The sequence below is a fragment of the Drosophila albomicans genome, chromosome X (assembly GCF_009650485.2).
Source record: "Drosophila albomicans strain 15112-1751.03 chromosome X, ASM965048v2, whole genome shotgun sequence".
NCBI lineage: Eukaryota > Metazoa > Arthropoda > Insecta > Diptera > Drosophilidae > Drosophila > Drosophila albomicans.
This window is the reverse complement of record NC_047627.2, coordinates 28,984,755-29,012,517: the sequence shown is the minus strand read 5'-3', so window position 1 is coordinate 29,012,517 and position 27,763 is coordinate 28,984,755. Positions and strand designations below refer to the sequence as shown.

Here is a 27,763-nt window from a genome sequence, read left to right as displayed (position 1 = left end):
TGTTGTTGTTTCTCTTGTGGTCTGCTTCATTATGACGAATTCCGTTTAACTTTGCAAGGGGCCACAGTGTGCGAGTGCGAAAGAGACAGCTTGCTGGGCATCTACTTTGAAGGATCGTTAAGTTTGAATTATCTGCTAGCTGCAACAGGTGCAATTCCTAGTCTTAAGTTTTTTTTTTAAACGCATGTTGTTGAAAGAAGCGTTTTACTCTCCACAACGATTTGGCTGATGAAATACTTTAAGGAACTTAAATATTTATATTTTTTAAAAAAATTTCTATAAACTTTCAATTAAAAATATTTAATATTCATATTATTTAAATAAGTTTGTTAAACTTCTCATTAAAAATGTAAACTGCATTAAAAATTACTTATTTTTTTTTAAATTCCCTAAAGTTTTTAAAAACAGTCTCAAGTAACTCGATATATGAAATATATATGACATACTTTAAGGAACTTAAATATTTATATTTTTTAAATAAATTTCTTTCAACTTTAAATTGAAAATATTTAATATTCATATTATTTAAATAAATTTGTTAAACTTCCCATTAAAAATGTAAACTGCATTGAAAATTACTTATTTTTTTTTAAATTCTCTAAAGTTTCTAAAAACAGTCTCAAGTAACTCGACATCTACTTAAGCTGTAGACTTGAATTTTGAAATGCAGCTTAGCTACACTCCAAATAAACTAAATTTTTTAGAAGTGAAGCATAATCTTGAAGAAAGGATTAGCAATAACCTCAAGTAACTTGGGATTGGCTAAAAGTTCACTCATGAAATTAATGTACCATCATTTCTTTATGGTTCTCTTTGAAAATAATCAACATTTCAACAACTGTAGCACTTTATTTACCAAAGCAACTCATCGTAACTAAAAATCTTATGAAAGAACGCAATAATTGTGGATGCATAACAAAGACTGTGGGTCAGAGAAGTTCCATTGATGTAGATTCTAGACTTAATTTTAACATGCATGGCTCAAGTGCTAGACAAAGCGAATGTTTCGCAAAGATCTACAGATGTGTGCGATAAGAAATGCGTTAAGCACATCGAAAGAGAGAGAGAGAGAGAGACAGAGAGAAAGGGGGCTTAAATGCTCATTCACCATTACGATAATTGTTTTAGCACCACAAAATGGAACACAATGATTACATACATATTTAACTTGCTTATCAGCACAACAATCGGAAATCTACAGAACTGCGAACTAAGTACAGCCCATCCACTCCATATATATATACTATATATACCGATAGCGACGAACAACAGCAAAAAAAAAAAAGAAATGTCAATAAAAACAGAACAATGGATAATGGGCAACGGGGTAATCGACGACTCACCCAAATTACGCATGAAATTCCATTGCGAATTCTGTTGTACAAAGTCCGAATGCAATATATCATCTTTGCCAAAATAGATTCCCTTGATTACAGTCGAGCTCCTTGAGCTTTCTCGCTCTTTCTCTGTCTCAACTGCCCATTGATGCATGTCGGATGCGACTAAACTTCAGAGTCCGAACTTTACATACTACTTAGTAATGCTTTCTATAATACATATATGTATAATATTATAGTCTAGTATAGACACGATAAGCACAATGTGAGTGTCAATAACCGACAAGGTGACGCTTATTGTTAGGATGGGATATTGGGGGGTCTTTTTAATAGAGATAATATGACTTGGAATTGCTTTCGACTAAACTTTGACCATATCAACAAAATGGATATACGGCCAAAAGAAAACAAACAGCAAACTCTCGAAGATTTTGATCGTTCTTAATTGAAAAAAAAAAAAACAGAGAATAGACTTTGTTTCAAATGAAATGTTCTAATCTAATGGCAAGATTTGATTGAAATTCTATATATAAATATATATTTTTAACTTAAAAATAGCGAATTCTATACGCAATCTCAGAGATTGTATTTAGTATAGTAGTCGAAATATATAAAAAGAAGTATCGGATTTTGATTTACGGTTAGTTTATGCAATTAGAGCCTTTTATGAACAGTTAGCTATAAGTTTTATTGCTTATTTGATGAGTTTATGATGTTTATGGCATTATTATATTTAATCGCTTTGATTACAGTTTCTGTTTGTAACTGAGATTACAACGCTCGGCGAAGTCTCAAAGTCGAAGTCCCGACTGACACAACAAATGCCTCATTATAAGATATCACAAAAAAAAAAAAAAAACGATTGTGACTAGACGATTCAAGTCGTTTGATAACGGTTACAACATTGTTCAAATGCCAAAATAATCATGGCGGTAGTACCTTGTATACCACTAAGTGGTAATATACTGAATGACTGAATGATGTTGAACTTTGGATTAATCTTTGATATGGGTCTAGACTCTTAAAGAAACTTCCGACGGCCGGGGAAACTAAAACTGAATCGAACTACTAAACTGAACTGGGCCACGTTGAGAACGGCTGACGATTGACGGGTAGCGTCTGGCACTCGGTCTTATCAAATGGAACCCAGACGGGGTTGGGCCTCGAAACAAACACAAAAACAAAAAAAAAAATGATATACCTGCTTTGGTCATATACAAATTAAGTACATGTTTAATCATTGGGATCAAGTGAGTGAAGCATTGGATTGGCGAAAGTTCACATTTTGTCTGTCCATCTGTCCGTCAATTCTCAGAGATCTTAAGTGCTATAGCTATCAACATTAGTTGACATCGTGCTTAGGAGAGCTTTAGACATGTTCTATTTATGTTCGCATTCGAATACGTTGGGGAAAAAAACAATTGCAAGCGCAATTTTAGAGCTGATATTTCATAGTTCAGCACATAAGTTGCATATTGATTTGTCGCTATTTCGCTACGATCGTCTAATGTGCGAAGAAGAAGCACAGGTATTGCAACAACATATTGTGTGTTGTACTTCAATACTCAGTACTTATTGTATAGAGGGGTATACCAATTATTTTAAGCTCTACTTTTAAGTACGTCAAAATTCCATTATGATATCAGAATTCTTATATTATTCTTATGAAATATGTTATTAATATTCTTTCCCATTATAATATATAGAATTCTTTAAAATTTGCACATTATTCTTCTTATTGACTATAATGTAATAAATTCCTTATTCTTATATTTTTCTTATGAAATATGTTATTAATATTCTATCCAATTATAAAATATAGAACTCTTTGAAAATTACACATTATTCTTCTTATTGACTATAATGTAATAAATTCCTTATTGAATGATTTGTTCAATTTCCCATATTTTGAGTTACGCTTTAGTTTTAATTACTTAACAATTTCACTAAGATATCTTAATAATTATATTATTCTTATGAATTGTAGTATTAAAATGCCTACTAATTACCTAATATAGAAATTCCATTAATGTTTAGTTAAATTAAACTCCTTAAAAAATTGTATATTGATCTCCTTATTATACTATAACTATAATTCTCAGTTCTATCGATTATTATTAACGAATGATTTGTTCAAATTTCTACATTTTGAGTTTAACTACTTTTAACTACTTTTCAATTTTAACATGAGATCCTAAAAGTTATATTATTCCTAAGAAATATGTTATTAAAATTCCTTCCAATTAAAAAACCAAAATTTGTATAGCCAGGAAAGCTATAAATAGAGGATATCCTTAGTTAATTGAACACTTATTTTAACTTGATCATAATTTGATAAAAATAAATAAATCTTCATGATTTTTATTTGTATTGGTGATAAATCTTGTCAAATGTTCACATTAACTGGTAACTTGGAGTCGAGCAAGCTCGTTTTTTTTTCTTCGTTGTGTGGCTTCATCTGCTTCTTCTTCTTCTCCTTATTCACTGTGTGGACTTTGGCATTGCGCTGTCATTACATCTGAGCTGAGCAAATATTACGTATTTACATGTAGAAATTGTAGGCATGGCGCCATCCCATCGCGAGAGCGAGAGAGCGAGATGACAACAGAACTCTGGTGACATGTTTTACTTACTATGTATGTATATGTGTGCTACTGTTCACACAACTTGCTGTGCTGTGTTGCCTTATCGTTGGTTGGTGGAGGAGGAGGAGGAGGGAGGGGGGAACGCGAACAGATCGTTGGACATGTTCGGAGGGGTCAAAGGTTTCGCACGCATACAAACAAAACAATTGATAATAAATTCCAGGCGAACAAAAGTTCTGCAGCCAATGAAGCATGTGGTGGGAACGAGGAGGATTCATTTGGTCTGCGTGTTAATCTAGTTGTCAAGCATGGCGCGCAGTTCTCTCTCTCTCTCTCTCGTTCCCCACTTTCGCTGTGGCTCTCTTTTGCGTTTGGCACTCTCTTGCTCTCTTTGATCTGCCGACCGCTTGTGTCTGGTTCAAATTTGTACATTCCCGTTTCCCGTGTTCGCTGTGATTCCAATTATGCAAATGCCAATTGGAAATTGCATCCCACATACATACATTTAACGCACACAATAGTGCATCCCACATTGCCACGCCCCCTACACACGCGCGCACACACACGGTAAGTGGCGCCCATTGAGTATGCAAATAAACGTTTAATTTGATTACACCAATTTCGAAACGTCATATTCACATGTTGAAATTCAATTCAAGTCCAAAGTAACAACACAATGCGACACTTACCAACACCGCTGATTGCATGAGACACTTCAAAAAACTACAACAACAACAACAACACACACACACACACTGCCTTGCAGCAGTAAATGCTCACACAATCGAAGTAGTGTGTTTTACGACTCCGCCTAGCAACAAGTACGCATACTTTTCTGCTCCACTGTCGATCAAGTGCAGCGCTGCCCCAATGCAGCGCACGCCAGCAAAGTCCAAAACTCAAAAGAGAGCGTCAACTGCATGCACACACACACACACACACACATACGCGTTGGTGGTTGGCGCTCTCTTTGGCTCTCGCACTCTCGCAGGCCGCATGCTTTGCCGTCTGGAGGCGAGAGAGCCGACGACACACACTGTTGAGTGAGTGAGTGAGTGAGAGCCCTTATAATAAACCAGCCGCGCAGCTTGCAAATCAGTCAGAAACGCGTTGAGTGCGACAGCGAGCAGACGTACAGCAAGTGTAACAAAAACAAAAAAGAGATCTTGAAAGTTCTTTAGCTCGTGGTAACCAAAAAAAAAGAATCAAATAAAAACGCTCTCATAGAATACATTTTTCTTTGGTGCCAAACACAAAATTCTTAACTACAATACCTACAAAAAAAAAGTGTGGTGCAAAGCATAACATAAAAGTGAAAACTAAGCAAAGCAATAAAGAAAAGAAAGACATACAAATATTAAAAAAAAAGATGGCAAGTGCAGAGCAAAAAACCGCCGCCAATGGCAGCGCAGCCAAGCAGCAAAACAACAGCGCCATAACAGAATCAACAGAGCCGCCAAAGGATGCGAAGGATCTGTTGCCGCATCTGGAATCGTTGGAGCGCATCATTAAGCTGCCTGTGGTGAATGCCGCATGGGATAAATCACAAGATGTCTATGGCAAAGTGAAGGGTAAGTGCAAAAGGGAGTGAGCAGACTGAGAGAGGTTATGTTTTTCTTTTTTTTGTAACTTACTTTTGAGTTGCTAAGTAAGCAAGTCGCAATGGGGGAGCAATGAACTCTAGCGCTGATCATCTAACGGCAGCGCGAAATTCGAAACCAAAGGCAACAAATACAGAAAGAAAGAAAAAAAAATACTGACTGACTGACAACTGGAAAATGAAAATGAAAACGTAACAGAAGAGAGAAAAAAAACCCAAAACCGTTGCTTAGCTCACATTTTTAGTCGGCTTTCGTTTTGAGTGCCAAAGTTCGCCATTTTGTTAAGTGCAAATTGAGTGGAAGACAAAAAAAAAAAAAGAAGAGAACTCGAAACTCGACTCAAAACTTTAATTCAGCCGACCGGCAAATTGCAATTGACTGTCTCCATTGCCAAATTGCTGTCAATTAAACTCAATTGAGGCAGCGTTCAATCGACAATCATAACAACAACAACAACAACAATAACAATAACAACCATGACCTGCACGTTAAGTTGAAAGCAAGAATTTCTTACTTACACACCGCCCCGCCCCGCTCCGCTCTCCCCCGCCATCTATGACGCGCAGTTCGTACAAAGTGCAAAATTAAAAAAGAAATTTACATAACTCAAGCTAAAAAAAAAACACACAACACGTAGACTGAACACACTTATAACTTATACTCATACAGGTAAAAATACATGTGTGTGTGTGTGTGTGTGTGTGTTGAGCTATGAATAACTTGGCAAAGTGCAGTCAGTGGCGTGACCGATAGGGGGCGCCAGTAGCGCTAAAACTTGACGACAACTCAACGCAGCCGCTGCTGCTGTCTATGTGTGTGTGTGTGTGAGTGAATCAACGAATGATATTTATATAGCGTATAATCGATGTGTGTGCGTGTGATTGAATTGGACTTTCGACTTGTTTGTGTGGTTTTGTTTGTTGTTATTGTTGTCGTAGTTGTTGTTGTTGTTGTTGCCACCTCAAACGTTGCGAAGATGAATGATGATCAGGCCGATGACTAAATGACAGCAGCAGCAGCAGCAGCAACTATCAAAGTCTGAAAACTGACTGCGCAGTTTGTCTTATCAATCTGGCAACGCCAAAATAGCCCGATAACGCATCCAGATGCCAGGGCTGACGATACAACAGGGACAAGCTTATCAAACAACGACAAGCGTAACAACAACTAATCTTGCTTTCTTTCATTCACCTTTCGCTTCAGGCAAGAATCGCGTCTTCAATTGGGCTCTCAATGCGGCCGAGGATTGCGTGGCACGTGCTGTGACCACAGCAGCACCGATTGTCAACCGTTTGGATCGTCCCATTGCCTATGTGGATCAGACACTGGTCAAGGGCATCGAACAGCTGGAGGTTAAGGCTCCCATCATCAAGGATACACCTCAGGAGATTTACACACAGGCCAAGAACAAGGTGATCGATGTGGTGCAACCGCATCTGGAGCGTGTTGTTAAATTCAAGGCAGCCGGACAACAGAAGGCCGCTTCCCTCAAGGATCTGGCCTGGCAGAAGGCCAACGAGGTGCTGGCCACACAATATGGAAGCCTGGCGGTGAATGGAGTGGATACCACAACAGCGTTGGCCGAGCGTCTGCTTGAATACTATTTCCCCAAGTGCGAGTCCGATGTGGAGGAGGATAATGGTGAGTTTTGAGATCGTTCTTTTGTTTTTTATATGCCACCATATCTGTCTTAGGTCATGCGGGGGTTTTCTTCCTCTTCTTCTTTTCGCAATCGAAATATGTTTCAATCGTTCCCATTTTAATTCTCAGATAATAAACAGAATGCTGTCGTGCGAAATGGCAAAAGTGCTGAGAGTGACAGTAAGTCTGGTTTTTGATTTTCAAAAATATTTCCGCTTTCCTACCTTTAATATTGTATGTCTGAGCTTTCTTTGTTGCATGCGTAACTAATCCACTCAAATCTAACAACAAATTAATCGAAAAAGTGTGTCAGTTAAAAAGCGGGTTCTCCTACAAAAGTCGGTATTCCCTGTTCCCCCTCAAATACCACCCCCTAAATAAAAAATCCAAATTCTCTAAAGTGTTGACTAATATTCTACTATCTCTCTCTCTTCTCTCTCTCTCTCTTCCTCTCGTCTGCTTTGTTGCGTAGTTGTTGTTATTGGGGAACCCGACTATGATCATGAGATCGATGCTAGATTCTTAGTAGCCGCCTCCACGGTCTTTCTGTCCATGTCCCTGAAAATCATAACCGAAATTGTCGAGTACGTTAGAAGAAATCCCGAGATAGTAGGCATTATCGATAGGGAAATCAACAAGCTGATGGTAAGCACAACACACAACACACAAAAAAAAAACAAAGCATGACTACTAACAAAGCATTCTTGTTAACAATCAATCAATTGTACTCTTCTAACCTTCTCTCTCTCTCTCTGTCTCTCTCTCTCTCTCGTTTGCAGTGCCAGTTCCCGCCAGCGAGGACCCAGTACTACATACAGTCCAGACAGTCGGCCGTTTATCCAACAAGATCTCGCGTCGCGTCTATCGAAATGTCTCCAGACAGATCAAGCAGGTCCAACAGGGCAACATCAACGATTATTTGAGCTCGCTGATTGCCGCCCTTAAGCTGCATCAATACATCAATTTCATCAACTCATCGATGGGCACAAATGTCGAACAGTCGACGTTAAGCAATGACAACTGTACCCCATATGGCAACAATTCCAATTCCAACTCTAACTCCACGAGCACAACTCGTCCATCTTCCAACTCCAACTCCAATTCGAACTCGAACTCCAACAACGTTAAGAGCAACAAACCAGCTGCGCCGACGTCGACGCCGGCAGCGACTGCAACTGCGACTGCGCAGTAAGAGTTGAAAACGGGAAAAGAAGAAGCAGAAGAAGAAGACGAGGAAGAAGATACATCCCTCTCTCCCTCCCCCTCCCGCATATTCTTTTTTAAATTATACTTTACATATCTTTTTTTTTGTTTTTTTTTTTTTTGTTGCATAAGAAAACGTTAAGAAAGTGGCGAAAAAAAAAGAAAGAAATGTAGCAACAAAATCGCATCACCCAACCCACCCACTTTTCACCCGCCCCCCCACCAAATGCTTTGTAAATATTTATTTGAAGTAACTCCCACACACACACACACCAACACACACACACACCCATGCATACACACACATTTATATACTCGATATAAGTTGTAGTTGTAGTTGCCTTCAGTTCTTGAAAGGTTTTTAAACATGTTTTTTTTTTTTTCTTTTTAAATATGCTAATTAGTTGTTTTTAGCTGTGCTAAAAAGTCCTAGTAGCGCCATCTGGCGGCCATGCTGAAATCAGCGGCCATTTTGCAATTGAAGCAAATACAAATCGCAAAACGCAAACGCAACAAAACAAGAACAACAAAAATGCTAGAGCGAGATAGAAAGAGAGTGATCAACATTTTTTTTTTTTGTTTAGGCATGGCTGATCCTCATTAAATGTTAAATGATTATTATTATTATGATAATTAACCTAATGCTAATGATAAATATGATGAATTATGCTTTATATGAAACAAAAAAAACAAAACAAAACCTATATACATAAAAATATATATGTATAACTGCATATATATAACATTATATATATATATATAAATTAATTATAAAATAAATACACAATGCTAAAATACTATATGGAAAATGTAATAATAAAACTTGGAAAGAAAACCAAACGAGTGAAAACGAAAAAACAACACAAAATGAATGAGAAACCGAAAAGAAGTTGTCAGTTTATAATTATTATTATCATCGTTTAGATAACGTCGCATGTCAAGGCTTAAAAAATCATCAGACAAACGGCATTAAATTCATTTTTGTCGTATCAGGAAACCACTCCAGAACTATATCTTGTATATAAGAATGTACAATACATACATATATATAAAAAAAAGTATGTATTGTGGCCCATTTATATGATGACTCGACCGTTCCACATTTCCTATTCCAAAGTTCCCTCTCGACCGATAAGACAATGAACATCCATAAATTACTATATAGTATATATAAACTCGTCGAGATATTCGTGCAGTTATCTTTGAAGTAGATCCGGCTCAACTGATATTACTCTCTCTCTCTCTCTCTCTGATCGTAATACCCATTTTGGAATTACCGAGTCGCCAAAAACAAAACTTTTGGCATGCCAAAGTTATCGACGATCTATCTATCTTTATTTTAATTAAGGTCTGCAGACTATCTCATTAGAATAATATGCGATTGTCTAGGTCTTCGGATCGCAAGCAACCTTTACACTTTGTGACCATAAATCAAGTATATATATAGATATACATATATATTGTTTGTCACTTACGTCACGTTAGCGATAACAGCTAAATGTATTTTGAGTGCGCTTCTCTGTTGAATAATTCAGCTGCATTTCAAGTGATATCCCTTAAGAGTACTTCACTTTAGTCCCAAATTCTTTAGTGGGTCTTTCCTTTTTTTAAATGGGTTAAAATGAGTGATTCAGCGACTCTTCAGGGAATTATGAATGGCGTTCTCAAGTGGGGAAAATTGTCCACTTCAGCGGAGTTTTTTGAACTGGAAATTTACTTTGTACTAGATTTTAAACTATATGGTTAGATAAAGCTAAATTAAAGCAACCATTATTACACATACTTTCCATTATATTTCTTACAAAATGAAATATATTTAATAAGCTTTGTTTTTGTTTTCTATACTGCTGTGAATTAGTTTCGTCAGTCGAATAAGTTGAGCTTAAAAGTTAGCACATATATCAAGTTGTTACAAAGTAAAATATCCCATAAAATAAAAAAACTAGTTGCTAAATTTGTAAACATTCTATTGAAGAGCTCTCTTAAACACCTGTTTTTTAAGATTGTATATCACTGCCTTAAGCTATCAGCTTACTTAGAAGCTATTTGCAATAAATACTTTGTAGAAATTCTAGTTCACAAACGTATTCTAAATGATTTACCAGACTTTCATTAATAAATTTATACCCATAGAAGGGTATTAAATGCACCGAAAGAAAACAAAGTGCTAAAACAAATCGAATAACAAGCGTAATTTTATAGCTAGAGGCAAGAATTTTGGTAATAACTATAGAAATTATAATTCCTGAGCATTTGATAGGACAAAAATTGTTAAAGTTATTTGAGAAATTTACTTCAAAGGAAAATTACGCCTTTTCCAATCGGTTCTTAGTTGCCTTCTGGTATATTTTGTATATACCAAATTATATATTTGGTATATTTGTTGTATGCTAATTTGTTATGGATTAAGAGTAATACCGTTTTTTAATATACCAAATATGGTTATATTCAGACCTCTATTGCATATTTTTCGAATGTGGCGTTCCATTGATATACCAAATAGAGGCTTCGCTGAATTTTTAGTATATTTGCAGTTTATTAGTTTGGTATATTTTGAGAATAATATCACATTTTGAATGTAGCACTATACCAATATACCAAATATGGATTTCGATCTACTTTAGTATTTTTACGGTATATCATTTGGTATATTTTAAGAATAAGTGCGGTATTATTGTTTTCCTTTTATTCAAAATGAGTAACTTTCTTACTTCTTATTCGTTTATTTTGAAGAAAATTAAATTTATAATAAGAATAGTAATATTATTATTTACCTAACTTATAATCAAATTTTGTTTTTAAACATTTTAAGTATTCCCTCTCGATCAGATCTGTTTTATAATAATAATAATACCATTTATTAACATTACTCTAATATAAGCTAAAAATCGAAAATTTGAAAACAAATTTACTATTCTCCAAAATGAATTCTTAAACTATGTAAATCGAGCTGTCGATCACTCTCGATCAAATCAGTTTTATAATAATAATATTACTATTTATTAGCGTTACTCAAACAAAGTTAATTTAAACCGAAAATTTTACTTGAAAAGAACTATATAAGTAAGTATAAAGTAAGCAACAAATTTTAGTATTCCCCATAATGAATACCTTGGCTAAATCGGGCAGTCGATCACTCTCGATCGTATCTGTTTTTCGGTTGGTTTTTGAGTGGACATGACGCGACATAAGTGCGACGTTTAGTGTTAATGGAGGAGCGAGCGCACTTTGTTGTGGTTTGCTCGTGATTAAATTGCACAGTTACGGTACGATATGGTCTATATACTATATAGAATATATATGTATATGTACATACCTATATAGTATTTATGGGCATGCCATGGCTTTGTGTCGGGGGCTGTATATGGATTGCTTTGCTTTGCTTTGCTTTGCTTTTTCTTATCAAAACTCAGCACTCGCTGCTCACCTGGTGCCAATTCATGTGAAGTTCAACAGTTGTGCTTAGGCCCTATTTATAGAGCGGGGCCTTAGATAACGCAGAAAGTGTAGACCCACTATATGAACTGACACAACTACAAAAAAGGGGACGGAATCTAAGGAATTCAATATTTGTATATAAGGTAAAAAATAATTCTATCGATCTCTCTCTCTGTTTCCCTCATTCTTTCTCTCTCTCTCTCTCCGATCGATAATGATGATGAGGCGTTAATGACAGCCAAAGGGCAATTACAGTCCATCCTTTTTGGAGTTTTCGTTTTTCGATTCGGGCCTCATTTCGTATTCCGCATCCGAAGCCGAAGCAAAAGTTTCGCGCATAGTTCGATTGCAATTTTTGGGCAAGCGAACAACAAGAAATACCACGACGGTAGTTAAATATTTATGTTCAGTTCCCGAACAAACCAAAAACGGATCAGATTCCTTCCTATACATACATATGTACTAACAAACTCTTGCGCATTCTTCACTTTTTTTGTTTTTCTTTTAGTATATGATACTCTGCAAAGTGATCTCGATTATTACGACTCTTCAAGTTTCTATTTTGCTTTAATTCACGTTTTTTTGCTACTTTTCGCAATTTTGGTATTAGTTAAACTAACATATTGAGAATTCCTATAGATATTCTAAACATTTTAGCATGATTTTTTTAAGGATATATAATATAGATATATCAATTTCCATTTTCACTCCTCCAAAGTTTGCTATTCCAAAAGATACAACTTTTATTTTGTATTAAACTAACAGATTGAGGACTCCTCTGGATATTCTGAAACTTACAGTATTATCCTTCTGATATTAATCGTTGAAAAGTTTACTTATAATAAGGCTAAATAGTGTCTGAAAAAAAAACTATATTTTTGCTAAGGACCAAATCAGATACATCAAATTCCATTGTGAAGATACTTGTTGCTGTTCTAAAAGATACAACTTTAATTTTGTATAACAATATTCTGAAAATTTCAGCATTATCCTTATGATACAAATCCTTTTAAAGTGTACTGATACCTTGTAAAAGGCAACTAAATTTATGCTAAGGCTCAAATTTATTAATATTATATTTTTTTAATGATCTATTCTACACCTTATAAGTTTCTTGTTTCATAAGATACAACTATAATTTTTGTTCAACTAACATATTAAAAGTTCCTCTTGATATTCTGAAAATTTCAGCATTATCCCTGTAATATAAATCATTTTTAAGTGTACTTTTGATACTGCTAAAAATTGTGAGATACTTTGTGAAGATACAAATTAGGTATAAAAAATTCCATTCTTAAGATATGATATTTATTTTTTTGTTTATACACTTTATATTTTTCCCGTTTCATAATATCCAACTTTGATATATTGACAATTCTTTTTGATATTCTGAAAATTTCATTAGTATTCCTTTTAATATAAATTGTGTATGATACTTTCTAAAAGGAAATTACATTTTTTGCTAAAATCAAAATCAGATATATCAAAGTCCATTTTTAAGATATTGCATTTTTTTCTTGATTTATAAGATACAACTTTAATTTTGGATTAGACTAACATATTGATAAGTTCTTTTAATATTCTGAAAATTTCAGCAGTATCCCTCTTATATAAAGGTACAAATCAGATATATAATATTTTATTCTAAAGATACTGATTTTGTTAATCTAACATATTGACAACTCTTCTTGATATTCTGAAAACTTCAGCTTGATCCCTTTTGATAAAACTCGTTTGCTTTTGATAAGGTATTTGCTGTCTCGACTACAGCATAAATATTTGTGGCTTCTTATTCATTTATTTTGTTTTTGGCGAGACGCATGTCTTGGCTACTGGAAGAGCAAGTTTGCCCGTCTTTCTTCTCCCGTCTCCCGTCTCCCGTCACCCTTCTCCTGTCTTCAGTTCACAGTCTTCTTCTGTCTGCAGTCTAGAGTCGTCAGTCTACAGTCTTCAGACTTTAGACTACAATCTTTAGTTTTCCGTCATGCTACAGTCTTCTAGTTCATAGACTACAACAGTAGTCGAGAGAGTCTTCTTTTCTTTTCTTCTCTTTTTCTTTTTTTTTATCGTCACTCTTAAAAAAAAAAAAATGATAATGATGTGAAGATGAGGTTTGAAATTGTCTTGTTTGCACAACATGTGAGCGAGAGAGAGAGAAAGGGAGAGGGAATTAGCATATAGTAATAATAATAATGCTGAGTGTACGAGATGTTTTTTGGACTTTGTACAGTCTTACGCACTTCTTCTTCTTCGCTTTCCCCCCTCCTCATGGCATTTTGTTTCTGTTTTTTGCGTCAGCGTCGACGCTTTCAGTTGGCAACGGGCGACGCGAGACGGCAGATTTCTTATCACAATTATAATGAAAGGCCCCAACTACGAAAATGCTCGTATAATTCATTGTACATACAATACACACACACACACACACAGTACAATATGGGGGAGAGAAAGAGAGTGTGAGAGAGGGAGAGATGGATTGGCAGTGCAGCGACTGCGATAAGACATCAGGATGAGGCTGCGACCAAGAGCAAGGGAGAGAGAGAGAGAGCGAGTGTGTGTGTGTATGTTCTTGAAATGTGGGCGTTGAGCTCAACGGAAGGAGGCGTGCCACAGCATGGCAATCAACGGCAAACAGCAACCGCAACCGCAGTTGACGTTGACGTCGCCGTCGTCGCGCTTCCCGACGACAATTCTCTCAAGTGTCAAAGTACAGAAAGTGGCGTGATTATTATTCTTCTCTTTATTATTATGATGTTTGCACACACACACTTAGACGTGTGTGTGTGTGTGTGTGTGTGTTTTGTGATCTGGTTTTTTGGTTTTGTAATTGTTGCACTCACATCTCGCCAGCTGCGTCAACTGTTGTCAACACACACACACACTCACACACACAGACAAAGCGATAAGAACAACGATCAACACAGAACCCAACAGCGAACAGAGACGCGCGCATTCCAATCAGAATTATTGTGATGCGCAGCTTGCCATTTAGCGGCGACAACAACCAACCCAACCAACGACATTGCGTTCTGGTTCATGCACACGCTAACTCTTATCAGCTGTTTGGCGACGACGCAACGCAACGCATAGCCCCATCTCGCTCACACAGTTTGCTTGCTGGCTTGCAAACTTGCTCGACTGCAAAACACTCATTAATCTGTTATATTATATTTGTTAATATTTTTGGATTGCCGCTTTACAGTGCAGTATCACAAGTGATATTTTTTATGTAACTGTCAGCTTGTAAGCACAGTAGCTATCAGTGTTGTAGCAGCCAGCTTTTGCTTGCTCAACAAGCAACTGCTGCAATTTCTAGCGTATTCGAGACGTTTCTTTTCAAAAGTAGAAAGTTGAATGAAAAGTATTGACAATTCCACAAATATTATTCTTATACTCACACAGATGAATCAGAATACATGATGCACGAGTTTGAGATTAATTAACACGAAAATACATTGCTTAAGGAATAAACAAGAAAGAAATGTTAAATTAGCATGTCAGTGTTGTAGCAGCCAGCTTGACACGGCGATGACATTCAGCTTTTGTATGCTCATTTGGAACTTCTAGCGTTTTTTGGAGACGTTTCTTTTCAAAAGTAAAAAGTTGAATGAAAAGTATTGAAAATTCCCTAGATATTATGTTTATGACACAGATGAATCATAACAGATGATGCAATAATTTGAGATAGCACTAATTAAGTCAAAAATAACTTGTTAAATGTGATGCACAAAGAAATGTTGAACTAGACTGAAAGTGTTGTAGCAGCCAGCTTGACGCGGCGATGACATTCAGCTTTTGTATGCTCATTTGAAATTTCTAGCATATTCGAGACGTTTCTTTTCAAAAGTAGAAAGTTGAATGAAAAGTATTGACAATTCCGCAAAAATTACGCTTATACTCACACAGATGAATCACAATACATGATGCACGAGTTTGAGAGTAATTAACACGAAAATATCTTGCTGAATAATTTGGTGACTGAGGAAGAAACAAAAAAATGTTGCATCATGCTAGACGATATCAAAGCAAATAATGTTCGGGATTCATTTTGCAACAATTTGCATGTTGATTAAATTTATTGTATGCGACGTTAAAAAACGAGCGCCATATACATATTTTGTTGTACATAGTATAATTCGATCTACGCACGTTTGTTATAAACTAGATATAATAGGTTATAGCATCGGTGTCTTAGCACTTTCAGTTAATAATATATATTCTATATATTGTATGTACTACGAAATGGGTATATAGAGGGCGGGGTGGGCAAAGGACTTATACATAATGTTAATACAGTTTGTAGTTTCGTTTTAAAATCGAATTAAGTATAAATAGTAGTAGTTGTATTTTAATGTTCTTTAAATTAGTTCGAAAACCAACTTGTGAAGCTGCCAGTGTGTTTGGTCTCTCGTCTCCTTTTATTTAATGTTGTTCTTGTTCTTGTTCCTGTTGTTGAGTTGAGTGGGGCGTAGTCTGATCTGGACATGGGCGTGGCCGCCCCCATATATTTCCATACATATATCAAGTGTATTCTTTCCAAATTTTTATTCATCGTTGTGTGTGTTTGCTTGCTTATCACAGACGCCCAGCGAGATTTGTGTGTGTGTGTGTGTGTGAGGAGTTTGTAGAGATGGAGAAAATACGATATCACTTGGCCAGATCCTCACAGACAAATAAAACCACAGCGAACGAGGCTGCTTTTCTCTCTTTCTCCAACTCTTGTTGCGCGCTTCCAACGCATCATCATCATCATCCAGCAGATCAGATACATACTATATGGATATAGAATAGTATTGGGTTTAAGGCTTAGCCACTTGGGCCACATTCGAAGCCAAGCCGCAGGCATCGGCCACAGGCTCCGAGCTCTCTCGCTGTCCATTGTTGCCCAGCAGTTGGTTAAAGTACTCCCCGAAGACGGCGTGATTGTAGGAGACGAGTCGCCGAAATGAGGCAATAAATGCAACCAGCTCCTCCTCGAAGTCAGCGAACCCAGAAGGAGGTGGCGGAATGTTGCCATTGGAACGCAACGCAACGCGCACAAATCCATTCAAGCGGCTCGCTAGAAAGTTGAGAAAAAATTTTGTAAATTCGAGATTCAAGATTCGCGAGAGTTTTTCGATTTCGCACTCACTCATTAGATTGCGAACCGGCGACGTCTTGTTAGCCAGTTGCTGCAGTTGACTCAGCAGCTGCGTCTGCTGAGCATCACTCAGTGGCTGCATCTGTTCCTTGGCCAGCGATGTGCTAATAAATGCTCGAATCTGTTCCCGACAGCTCTCAATGGCAGCCTCAATTTGACTGCAAAAGAGAAGTAGAAGTAGTAGTTTAGGATAGGGAAGAAGTGTTAAAGAGTTTCCAATTTACTTACTCCTCTTGCTTCACATGTTGCATCAGTATCTCAAGTTGCTGGGCAAGTTGTTGGCGATTCTCACGACGTTGCGATATCACTGGAACACTCTGGGCCACCGAGATGAGCGAGGCGCAGAGGATCAAACGCTGCGCTCGCCAGCTGAGACCCTCGAAGCGTTCCTTGTCGATGCGCAGCAGCTCGGGAAACTCCTTGTCCGCCGGATAGTCGAGCAGCTGCATGTACGCGTTGTACGTGATGTCGTCGGTGCTGTTGCAGCCCGGACGATGACGCTGCAGCCAGTCCTCGGTGGCCGGGAAACCAGCTGCAATGAAAATATTCAAATATATTATTTTTATTGAAATAACGAATGCAATTCCTTATTGCAATGAGGTGAGCCAGAGCGACTAAGGCCGTCAGATTACTTTAAATATATATTATTAGTTCTTCTATATAATTTTCCTGATAATTCTTTTTATTAGAAAGCCCTAAAACTATTTCAAATATTAATTTCAACAATAAAGTTACAATCGATTGCGTTCAACTGTGTTATACTAGATAAAAGTGCGATATTAACATTAAAATACACCTAATAATATACCACAAAAATACTGAAATATACCAAAGGGTATATTTGGTATACTTATATGGTACTACATTCACTAAAAATACTGTTCGACTGTAGGATACCGCCTGCTCATTTTGAATAAGAGCAAAACTGCGCAATATTATTCTTAAAATATACGAAATAATATACCACACAATACTAAAAATATACTAAATATTATATTTGGTATTAATATACCATTTAAGCAAGTTAGAAAACTAAAGCTGTGAGATTCTAGATAAAAGTGCGATATTAACGTTAAAATACACCTAATAATATACCACAAAAATACTGAAATATACCGAATGGTATGTTTGGTATATTGATGAAGTACTACATTGTCTAAAAATATTGCTCGACTGTAGGATACCGACTACTCATTTTGAATAAGAGCAAAACTGCGCAATATTATTCTTAAAATATACGAAATAATATACCACACAATACTAAAAATATACTAAATATTATATTTGGTATTAATATACCATTTAAGCAAGTAAGAAAACTAAAGCTGTGAGATTCTAAATAGTAGTGCGATATTAATTTTAAAATATACCGAATTAATATACCGCAATAATACTAACAATATACCGAAGGATATATTTGGTATCTTGATATAGTACTTCATTCAAAATATATCATAGCATGTAAAATACTAAAAATATAGTATACTAAAAATACATTAAAAATATATCAGTCAAAGCAACGAAAATCGGTAGTAAATAGGCGTTTGCCCTGTACAAAAGTATTTCTTATATAACTTTTACTTCTAATCGCAATCAAATAAATCCGATTCACGACTCAAGCATTCGATTTTTATCTATATATATTTATATTTGCGGATGCAGAAATAGGCATTGCAAAAACACATTTGAAACACACTTGATCTGCGTTCAAACTGAAATGCTGGCAAAACAAAAACTATATCTATCTCTTATAGTCCCTGAGATCTAAGTGTTCATACGGACGGACAGACAGACAGCCGGACAGATATGGCTATATCGTTTCATCTGATCAATATATACGAGTATACTTTATGGAATCAAAGATGCCTCCTTCTGCTTGGTACATACATTTCCTGCCAGCACAAAATGTTATAATACCCTATGGGTAGCGGGTATAAAAATGATATTGAACTCACCATTGCCATGAAACTCTCGTAAGTATGTGCTGAACTTTTGCTTCTCATACTGCACCGAATTGGCGGCGATGTCACTCCGAGCCACAGCGAGCATAAAGTTGGCCATGTCCAGTTTCATCAGCGACATCGTCTCGAAGATGCCCCTGAACGTGTCGACCACATCCTCAATGTCCCGCAGCTTGGCCACCGTCTCATCTCTGGCCGGTGAGCACATGCTCGCCAAGAGATTGATCACAAAATTGGCATAGGCACGAAAGTCGAGCACTCCACGCTCCGCCTGCTGACGCACCAGCTGCTCGTCCAGCGCCGCATTGATGCGTCCCAACAGACTCGCGTTCTTCGCCGACAGCAGCTGAGGAAAATCCTCCTTGATCTCCCCGAGCAGCCGAATCGCCTGATCGTAGGCTGGTGGCTGGCGCTCCAGCTGTTGACGCAACAGATCCCAGAACGCTTTATGCACCATGGTCTTGATCCGACCCTCCAGACTGCAATACAGAGAGAGTGAGATAGCTATAGTCAGAGTGGGATAAAATAAGGAAGTTGTGGGGAAAGTATTATGAAGAGTACTTTTTTAATTGGAATAATACCCATAAAATTCAATACCTATTTTAGGGAATCTAATTTTACTATTCTAAATACACATCAACAATTTTTTTAAAATTTTTATTTCTATTTTTCTTCTTTTAATTTTCTTTTCTATTAATTTTTGACTGTGGTTTGTGATTCAGACCTTAAGACGAATATTTTTTATTATTTATTTCTATTTTTGTTCTTTTATTTTATTTTTCTATTAATTTTTGACTGTGGTTTGTGATTCAAGCCGAAGATGAATATTTTTTAATATTTATTTCTATTTTTTTCTTTCTTTTAATTTTCTTTTATATTCAGTTTTGACTGTTTTTTTCAAGATGAATACTTTTTGGGTTTTTTTTTTTATGAAAGTTCAGTGTTTCTTTTCCGTATAAGATTTTTTTTATTTTAATAATACCAAAAATATAGGAAAAATTAATTTTTCTTGCTAAGTTTATTTTATGTCTTGCTAATTTATGTATTTATATTATTTCCAATTATAATGTAAGGAAGTTTTTAATATGCATAAGTTTATTTTGACTACCAGAAAACTATCCTGGCTTTTCCAAAGTATTTTTTTTTATATTATATATTTTCCAATTGTAATATGAGGAAATTTATAATATATGTCTTTATTATTATTCTTTTCTTTTTTTTATTTTAATAATACCAAATATAGCAAAAATGAATTTATTTTTACCAATTTTTTTTTATGTTTTTATTACGTATTTGAACTATTTCCAAAAAATAATATATGGGAATTTTTAGTATATGTTTATCTTTGCTGCCAAAAAAATGTTCTGCTTCTTTTCAAAGCTTTATTTTATATTAAATTTCTATTATTTCCAATTATTTTTAATATACTATATACTACTATACTACTATACTATTTGTTATTTTTTTTAATAAAACTAATAACGTAGCAAAATCTAAACATTGATGCCAAGATTTTTTTGTCTTCCTACTTTTAATTATGCATTTAATGTTCTGCTCCTTCCCAAAGTTACATTAAATTCATTTAAAGTTGAAATTGATCAGAAACGTTAAAAAAGAGTATTGCCCTTAGGCAGTCTTCACTGTACTTACCTATCCATTGGCGGCTCGTAGCGCTGCAGCTTAAACTCCGGATTGAGAGCGATTTCATGGGCCAGCTCCATGTTCTTGAGATTCTTGAGCATGCTCGCCACCTCGTCCATGGTGACGACCTTGGGCGGACTGCCATCGAGGCTGGGAAGGACAAAGCGTGTCATGCTATCCGTGGAGCTTTCGCTGTCCGTACGCAGGCGTGACTCGTCATTGTTTTGCTGCTTGGTGTTGTTGTCCTGCTCCTGCTCATTGTTCTGCTTGGCATCCATTTTGATTAATTTGTTTTTATGTTCACTGCAAATTTGCCTGCAAACAACAACAAAAAAAACAGTGTACATAACATTTAATTGTTGTGTCGTTCTTTGTTTGCTTTATTTGGACAATTGTAACTGGTTTGGAAACGTGTTTTTCCTTATTGGCTTTCAAATTGCGTCGCATTTCCGCCTGCACAAGGAAATTAAGCAGCATTCGCAGTGGAATGCAAGAAGAGCTTTAAAAGCTCAGCTCAGCTCAGCTGAGCTCAGGGTCAGCTTTGTCTAAGGCCAATGAAATGCGCCGTTAAATGCAAGTCAAGTGTGCGAGTGTGTGTGTATGTATGTGAGTGAGACAACAAAGAAGCAACCACCTTACACACATACAGACAGAATAGTACTTCACATACATACATATAGCAAGTGGTGGGGGAGGCAGCATCTCTACTTTTTTTTTTCAAATAGTTTTGCAATTTTGAATTTGTGGCTGACACAGTTTCCAAAATTAACGCAAAACTAGAGCAGCGCATATACGAAAGAGAGAGAGAGAGGGACGGAGGAAGAGATGAATATTGCACAACGCACAGCGAATGGCGACATCAACAAAGAGGCGATAATAAAGCAGCCTATGAAAACAGAAACGGTGAAAATTTTTGTATATTGCGCAGCAGCAGCGCAGCCAATGTGCTGCATGTGTATGAGTATTTACATGCGCGTCTCTGTCTATGTGTATGTGTGTGTGTGTGTGTGTGTACTCTGTGTATATTGTGAAATGGACACAAGGACGGTGCGATTGGGTGGTTGGGTGGGGGATGGCACAATTATTACAATACATTTCAAATTAATAATAAGCACCATTTAATTACTCACCCGTTAGATGAACAAAATGTGTCAAATTTATATTGTGAATTTCTTTATTTCTTGAATTGTTAATCGAAACTTGCACTTGCACGTTAAATTTAATTTACTTTATTTGTTCTCAACGTATTTTACAATTTTTAGAGCATTATTTGTTGTTAGCCCGAGACAACGCGTCCAAAAAGTGAGTAATATTGTAATGAACGTACGAATTCAATTTCAAACGCAGGCCACCTTTGTTTGTTGTGTTGTTGTTGTTGTGCGTTTGTTGTTCGCTTTTGTTCCATAACATTCGAGAATAGGTATGGTACGCTGCTCACAGCTCGCAACAGCTGCTTGCAAACAGTGTTGCCACATATCTTTTCTGTTACTTATGTCTTGCTTGCAAAAATTCTTTCATAAATGCTTTTAAATATATTAAAATTGTACTTAATTATTATTTAGTTTTTTCTATTTAATTGCATTGCAAGTATGCTTTAAATATTTTGTTTGGCTCTGCTGTGTGTGCTGCATACTTGGCTACAAGTGCTTGGCACTGCCAGATCGTTAGTTAAAGGTGACAGTGTGGACCGCCAAACAGATGGCAACGCCATCCAGCTGAACATCAGACAGCAGACAGACACCATAGTATAGAAGAAATTTTTCGGAACTTATTTAAATTTCGCAACCAAATCCAAAACACAAAAAAAAAGAAACCAAAAAACAATAACAAAAGCGCTAAACAAAAGACCCCAGACGAGTGTATGTGTGTGTGTGTCGGTGTACGTGAATGCCAACCAATGTGGTAGACGCAATTACTGTGTGTGTGTGTGCAACAAACCCCGTTTCCCCTGCAACACCCCCCGCAGCCCACAGCCGAGTGACACTGCTGAAGCATGGAAAGCGAAAAGATATTGATGGCTGCCGGCGTCACAGTGGCCGCTGTTGTGGGCGCCTTTGTCTTCTGGGGTCCCTCAGGTGAGCACAATTCCCAATTGGCAAACCCTTTTTCTCAAATTTGTCACACTTTCCCTCATTCCTCAGGCTCACGCTTGCGTCAGCGTCGCGGCCAAATCGCCGGACTGCACAACTTTGGGCGCACCTGCTTCCTCAACACGCTGCTGCAGGCGCTGGCTGCCTGTCCACAGTTTATTGCCTGGCTGCAGCTCTACAATGGCGCCACACCGGATCGCAAGAGTCTGATCAGCTCGATGCTGAGCACTCTGGAGGTGGTCAATGGCACACATGCGACGCTCCGGGGTGATCCCCATTCACCAGGCGCTGTGCTGCGTGCATTAAACACACTGGGTTGGGTAATTCCTCAGGAGGAGCACGATGCCCACGAGTTGTTCCATGTGCTGTTGTCATCGCTGGAGGAGGAGGCAACACGTCCTCAGCAAATGGGTTGTCTATCGGATGCACTGTTGCCACCGACGCCCGTGGCTCATGATCTGCTCGACTTGGATGGCGATTATCAGCGTGGATTAGGTGGTGGGAGCGCTCAACATCATCAACGCATTGGCGATCAACCGAATCGACCATCGAGTGCCATGCTCACCGATTTCCTCAACATGGAGTACGATGAGTCGACGAGCTTGCAGCGTTTGGTGCGCTCCGAGGCGCACACACCCGACTCCCCAGCCTCGGTGTGTGAACGCGACTCGGCAGCCGATGCTTTGACACCGGGCGTGGCCACAAATCCCTTTTTGGGCAATTCACCCTTTGGCTATCAATCGGCACTGGCGGCCATGGACTTCATAGAGCCGCCCATTCAGCAGCAGCAGGGCAATGCATCGCCCATCTTGGGTGGCGAGCGATTGTCGCGTCCGCGACAACAACAACTCCACAATCAGCAGCAACAGCACCACAACAATCCCAATCACAGCGAGGGACTCAATCGCCGGGTGTCGAGCTCATGCCGCTCACTGGAGCGTCTCAATCGCGGTCCCGGACGTGTCTCCATCTGGTCGAGCATGATGCCCAGCCAGGTGGCGCACCCGTTTCAGGGTGCGATGGGTGCCCAAATTGTGTGCAACGGTTGCGGCTCAAAGTCGGCGGTGCGTTACGATAAATTCGATAGCATTACGCTCAATTTGCCCACGCAACGTCGCTCGGGTTTGAGTTTGGGACACTTGCTCAGCGAATACATCACGTCGGAGGATCTGAGCGATGTCAAGTGCGACAGCTGCAATGAGACAACGATGCACACCAAATCGGTGACGTTTGCCAAGCTGCCCGCTTGCCTCTGCATTCACATTGCACGCACCGTTTGGCTGCCCACGGGACAGGTGTGCAAGCGTCAGGATTACGTGCACTTCCCCGAGAGCTTATCCATGGCACCGTACAGTTTTGTGCAGCCGCATCTGAATAGTCAGGTGAGTCAGTCTGTCTAATCTAATCTAATCTATTGCCAAGCAAGTTGTTTAATGCATCTTCACTTTGATAGGCCGGCACACCTTGGGGCTCAACCATGTCGCTGTATTCCTCTAGTTTGCCCATGAACAATGGCGGCGGCGCTGGCGGCGAAGGATTCGGCGCCATGTTCCCCAAGAATCTGTATCGCCTGCTCGCTGTCGTCGTGCACTCCGGCGAGGCGAACAGCGGACACTTTGTGACCTATCGTCGCGGCTCGCTCCGCAATGCCCATCGGTAAGTGGAAACTTGGCTACCCATGGGGTAGGAGAGGGGGCGGTGATTTGTATCCCTGAGCTCGGGCTCCATAAGATTAAGATAACTTTGCATGGCAGGTGCTTACGTTAAACTTGATTGAAGTATGTTGTAAAAGAGGGTATTAACTTAAGGAAATATATAAGTCTTCGTTGCTTTAAGTGGCAATATAGTATATTTTGCACTTTATGGTATATTTTTAATATATTACTATATTAATATACCAAATATAGTAGAAGAGGGTATTAACTTAAGAAAATATATAAGTCTTCGTTGCTTTGAGTGGCAATATAGTATATTTTGCACTTTATGGTATATTTTAAATATTATATATTACTATATTAATATACCAAATATAGTAGAAGAGGGTATTAACTTAAGGAAATATATAAGTCTTCGTTGCCTTGAGTGGCATTATAGTATATTTTTCACTTTATGGTATATTTTAAATATTATATATTACTATATTAATATACCAAATATAGTAGAAGAGGGTATTAACTTAAGGAAATATATAAGTCTTCATTGCTTTGAGTGGCAACATAGTATATTTTGCACTTTATGGTATATTTTAAATATTATATATTACTATATTAATATACCAAATATAGTAGAAGAGGGTATTAACTTAAGGAAATATATAAGTCTTCATTGCTTTGAGTGGCAACATAGTATATTTTGCACTTTATGGTATATTTTTAATATATTACTATATTAATATACAAAATATAGTAGAAGAGGGTATTAACTTAAGGAAATATATAAGTCTTCGTTGCTTTGAGTGGCAACATAGTATATTTTGCACTTTATGGTATATTTTAAATATTAAATATTACTATATTAATATACCAAATATAGTAGAAGAGGGTATTAACTTAAGGAAATGTATAAGTCTTCGTTGCTTTGAGTGGCAATATAGTATATTTTGCACTTTATGGTATATTTTAAATATTATATATTACTATATTAATATACCAAATATAGTAGAAGAGGGTATTAACTTAAGGAAATGTATAAGTCTTCGTTCCTTTGAGTGGCAATATAGTATATTTTGCACTTTATGGTATATTTTAAATATATTACTATATTAATATACCAAATATAGCCAATTATATTGTGCATTATACCAAATATACCATTTTGGTCAATTTCAATATTTTTCCGCTATATTGATTCAGTATACTTTTAGATTAATACCGCACTGTTTTGTTTTTATTTGCAATAGATACTATATAAATATACCAAATGTAGTCGTTGGCATATTTTTAGTATTTTTGCGGTATCGAACACACTCGATTGTAGCTTTCTCATTTGTTTTGTTTTCCTTATTAAAATAACAACTTGTGAAATCGTTATTTAATTTCCATTTGTATTTTTAAAACTTGTATCATATCTCTCTAATGTTGGAATTTTTAATTTGAAGTGCAAATCGACATTTTAGAAATCTTTTGTTTTTAAAAACTAAATTTCAAATTAGTGTTTAATAATTTTTATTATTAAACTTTAAAGTAGATCATATATTTATCTATTCTGATGATCTCTGTGATTAAATATATGATCATTCCTTCAATTTAATAACTTGAATTGAAATTCAACACTTCGGAAATCTTTTGTTTTGAAAAATAAAATTTCAAATTAGGGTTTTACTATTTTTATTATTAAACTTTAAAATATGCCTTGAATTTCCTAAATTTATACTTAAACTTTAAAATAATATTTGAAAATTAATAATGAATTGAAATGAATTGAAATTCAACATTTTATAAATCTTTTGTTTTAAAAAACGAAATTTAAAATTAGTTTTTTTTGTATTTTTGATTGTTAATCTTAAAAATAAGTCTAGAATTCAACCGAATGTCAGCAACTAAGTTAGCTTATTATCATTATTAATATTACCTATCAGCGTATTATGATGATCTCTGTGATTAAATATACTATATAATTACTCCAACATTTCCTTCAATTTATGCTTAAACTTTAATATTTAAAAATGCATATCTTTTTCACATTTTTTTTTATATTGAATTAAGAAATTTAAAAGTGAACTTTTAGTCTGTTCAAAAATATGATGTTTAAAGTTACCTATAATGTATTTTTCTTTGTCTTTTCAGCTGGTTTTATACCTCGGATACCATTGTGCGTGAAGTGACCATCGATGAGGTGTTGAGTGTCCCGGCTTATTTGCTCTTCTACGATCGTGGTCAACAGCGACAGCTGCAGATGCAAATGCGTTAAAAGCAGGAGAGAGAAAGATAGAGAGAGAGAGAGAGAAGATGAAAGTGCGAGAAGTTCTTCGGCCTAGTCATTTATGAAACGAACAACGTGATGTGATTGCGAAACAAAAAGTCAAATGATTATGATGTATAAAGCATAATTATGCAAACGGTGGCCATAATAAGCAACAAGAGCAACAACAATTACATCAATATTTAAAGAGCATCCTCCTTCAAGCAAAGTCGAGCATTTTATTCGTATTTTGGATCTCAGCAAGCACCAAAAAGAGAGAGACAGACGACAACAAGAACAACAAATGCGTGTGTTGGATTGCATGATAAATTTAGTGATGAAGGGAAGGGGAGCTAAACAAAATAACACACGCATCTAAAAGAAAAAAACACCAACTCAATCCCACACATAAACTACATTACTATATACATAGAGATATACAGTTATCTATATATATATGTATACATCATAATTTGTTACATCCAAATGCATTTAAAAATTTTCAAATTGAATTTCAAATTCAAAAATTTCAATCCTAATTCGTCATGTGCATTTTTTTTCGATCGATGTCTCTGTATTTAGCAATATAGATTCCATAATAATTGCCTGCGGCAACAACAATCGATAATAAGATTATATACATAGTTATATACATATATATATATTATGGTTTGGTTTATTTATTTATTTCGATTTATTTCATTTGGCGTTTGTTCGGCATATTGTTGTGAGCATATTGTATTTTTATATAGTCGTGACCAAACTTGATTGTTTTATGCCGCTCGAACGATATCGATTGCTAGTCAACGATTAGCTGCATTTATCGATAGGCGATGTCGGCAGTGTTTTCCCCAAACAATATTGAGCTATTATTAAATACGAGTAATAAAGTTTCAATAGATCTTTACCAATAACGTGCCAGTTTTATATTGCATGCAATTAAATTTAATAATTTCAAATCATAGCATTTTTGTTATGTAAAGTACAGCGCTCTGTTAAGTCTAACATAATCAGCACAACTAAATACCAATAAGCAGTCAAATATTCAAGTGTACACACTTTTTGTGACTTGCCTGTAAAGTGTGCTAACCTTAACAGAGCTATGCTAAGTTTAACATTGTCCGCTTAACATAACATGATACAGGCACATTTTACTTAATAAATGTACAAAATATTTTTCTGGCATTATTAGTTGTATGCAAACATTTTTCTTGTTGTATTTGTTA

General features: G+C 36.5%; 3 protein-coding genes across 6 annotated transcripts; 2 read left to right on the top strand and 1 right to left on the bottom strand.

The window, feature by feature from the left end:
* Window positions 1-5,016: 5,016 nt before the first annotated feature.
* On the top strand, window positions 5,017-8,933 carry LOC117566159 (lipid storage droplets surface-binding protein 2). Of its 4 annotated transcripts, XM_034245673.2 has the most exons (5): window positions 5,017-5,493; window positions 6,727-7,164; window positions 7,294-7,344; window positions 7,637-7,809; window positions 7,944-8,223. In XM_034245673.2, exons 1-5 carry the CDS (start codon window positions 5,292-5,294, stop codon window positions 8,085-8,087), a joined length of 1,008 nt encoding a protein of 335 aa, XP_034101564.1. In that variant the 5' UTR covers window positions 5,017-5,291; the 3' UTR covers window positions 8,088-8,223. The 4 variants fall into 4 exon arrangements, with proteins under 4 accessions (XP_034101564.1, XP_034101573.1, XP_034101548.1 ...); XM_034245682.2 differs by lacking the exon at window positions 7,294-7,344; XM_034245657.2 differs by lacking the exon at window positions 7,637-7,809 and having other exon boundaries at window positions 5,018-5,493; window positions 7,944-8,933.
* A 6,907-nt stretch (window positions 8,934-15,840) lies between these two features.
* LOC117566144 (T-complex protein 11-like protein 1) lies at window positions 15,841-21,896 on the bottom strand. Its single transcript, XM_034245633.2, has 6 exons — window positions 21,678-21,896; window positions 20,557-20,862; window positions 18,901-19,385; window positions 17,174-17,477; window positions 16,937-17,103; window positions 15,841-16,864 (listed from the first exon to the last, which is right to left on the bottom strand). The coding sequence occupies exons 2-6, from the start codon at window positions 20,823-20,825 to the stop codon at window positions 16,605-16,607; spliced, it is 1,485 nt and encodes a 494-aa protein (XP_034101524.1). The 5' UTR covers window positions 20,826-20,862; window positions 21,678-21,896; the 3' UTR covers window positions 15,841-16,604.
* A 360-nt stretch (window positions 21,897-22,256) lies between these two features.
* Window positions 22,257-27,451, top strand: LOC117566135 (ubiquitin carboxyl-terminal hydrolase 30 homolog). Its single transcript, XM_034245621.2, has 4 exons — window positions 22,257-22,622; window positions 22,689-24,019; window positions 24,091-24,293; window positions 26,423-27,451. The coding sequence occupies exons 1-4, from the start codon at window positions 22,541-22,543 to the stop codon at window positions 26,544-26,546; spliced, it is 1,740 nt and encodes a 579-aa protein (XP_034101512.1). The 5' UTR covers window positions 22,257-22,540; the 3' UTR covers window positions 26,547-27,451.
* The last annotated feature ends 312 nt before the right edge of the window (window positions 27,452-27,763 follow it).

Excerpts from the sequence above, each read along its gene's own strand:
- LOC117566159 (XM_034245657.2), top strand. The coding sequence starts at position 5,292 with ATGGCAAGTGCAGAGCAAAAAACCGCCGCCAATGGCAGCGCAGCCAAG. Across the intron at positions 7,165-7,293 it reads CGATGTGGAGGAGGATAATG|ATAATAAACAGAATGCTGTC; the intron begins GTGAGTTTTGAG and ends TTTAATTCTCAG. Across the intron at positions 7,345-7,943 it reads CAAAAGTGCTGAGAGTGACA|TGCCAGTTCCCGCCAGCGAG; the intron begins GTAAGTCTGGTT and ends TCTCGTTTGCAG.
- LOC117566135 (XM_034245621.2), top strand. The coding sequence starts at position 22,541 with ATGGAAAGCGAAAAGATATTGATGGCTGCCGGCGTCACAGTGGCCGCT. Across the intron at positions 24,020-24,090 it reads AGCCGCATCTGAATAGTCAG|GCCGGCACACCTTGGGGCTC; the intron begins GTGAGTCAGTCT and ends TCACTTTGATAG. Across the intron at positions 24,294-26,422 it reads TCGCTCCGCAATGCCCATCG|CTGGTTTTATACCTCGGATA; the intron begins GTAAGTGGAAAC and ends TTGTCTTTTCAG.
- LOC117566144 (XM_034245633.2), bottom strand. The coding sequence starts at position 20,825 with ATGGATGCCAAGCAGAACAATGAGCAGGAGCAGGACAACAACACCAAG. Across the intron at positions 17,104-17,173 it reads CAACATGTGAAGCAAGAGGA|TCAAATTGAGGCTGCCATTG; the intron begins GTAAGTAAATTG and ends TCTCTTTTGCAG. Across the intron at positions 16,865-16,936 it reads GCCGGTTCGCAATCTAATGA|CGAGCCGCTTGAATGGATTT; the intron begins GTGAGTGCGAAA and ends TCAACTTTCTAG.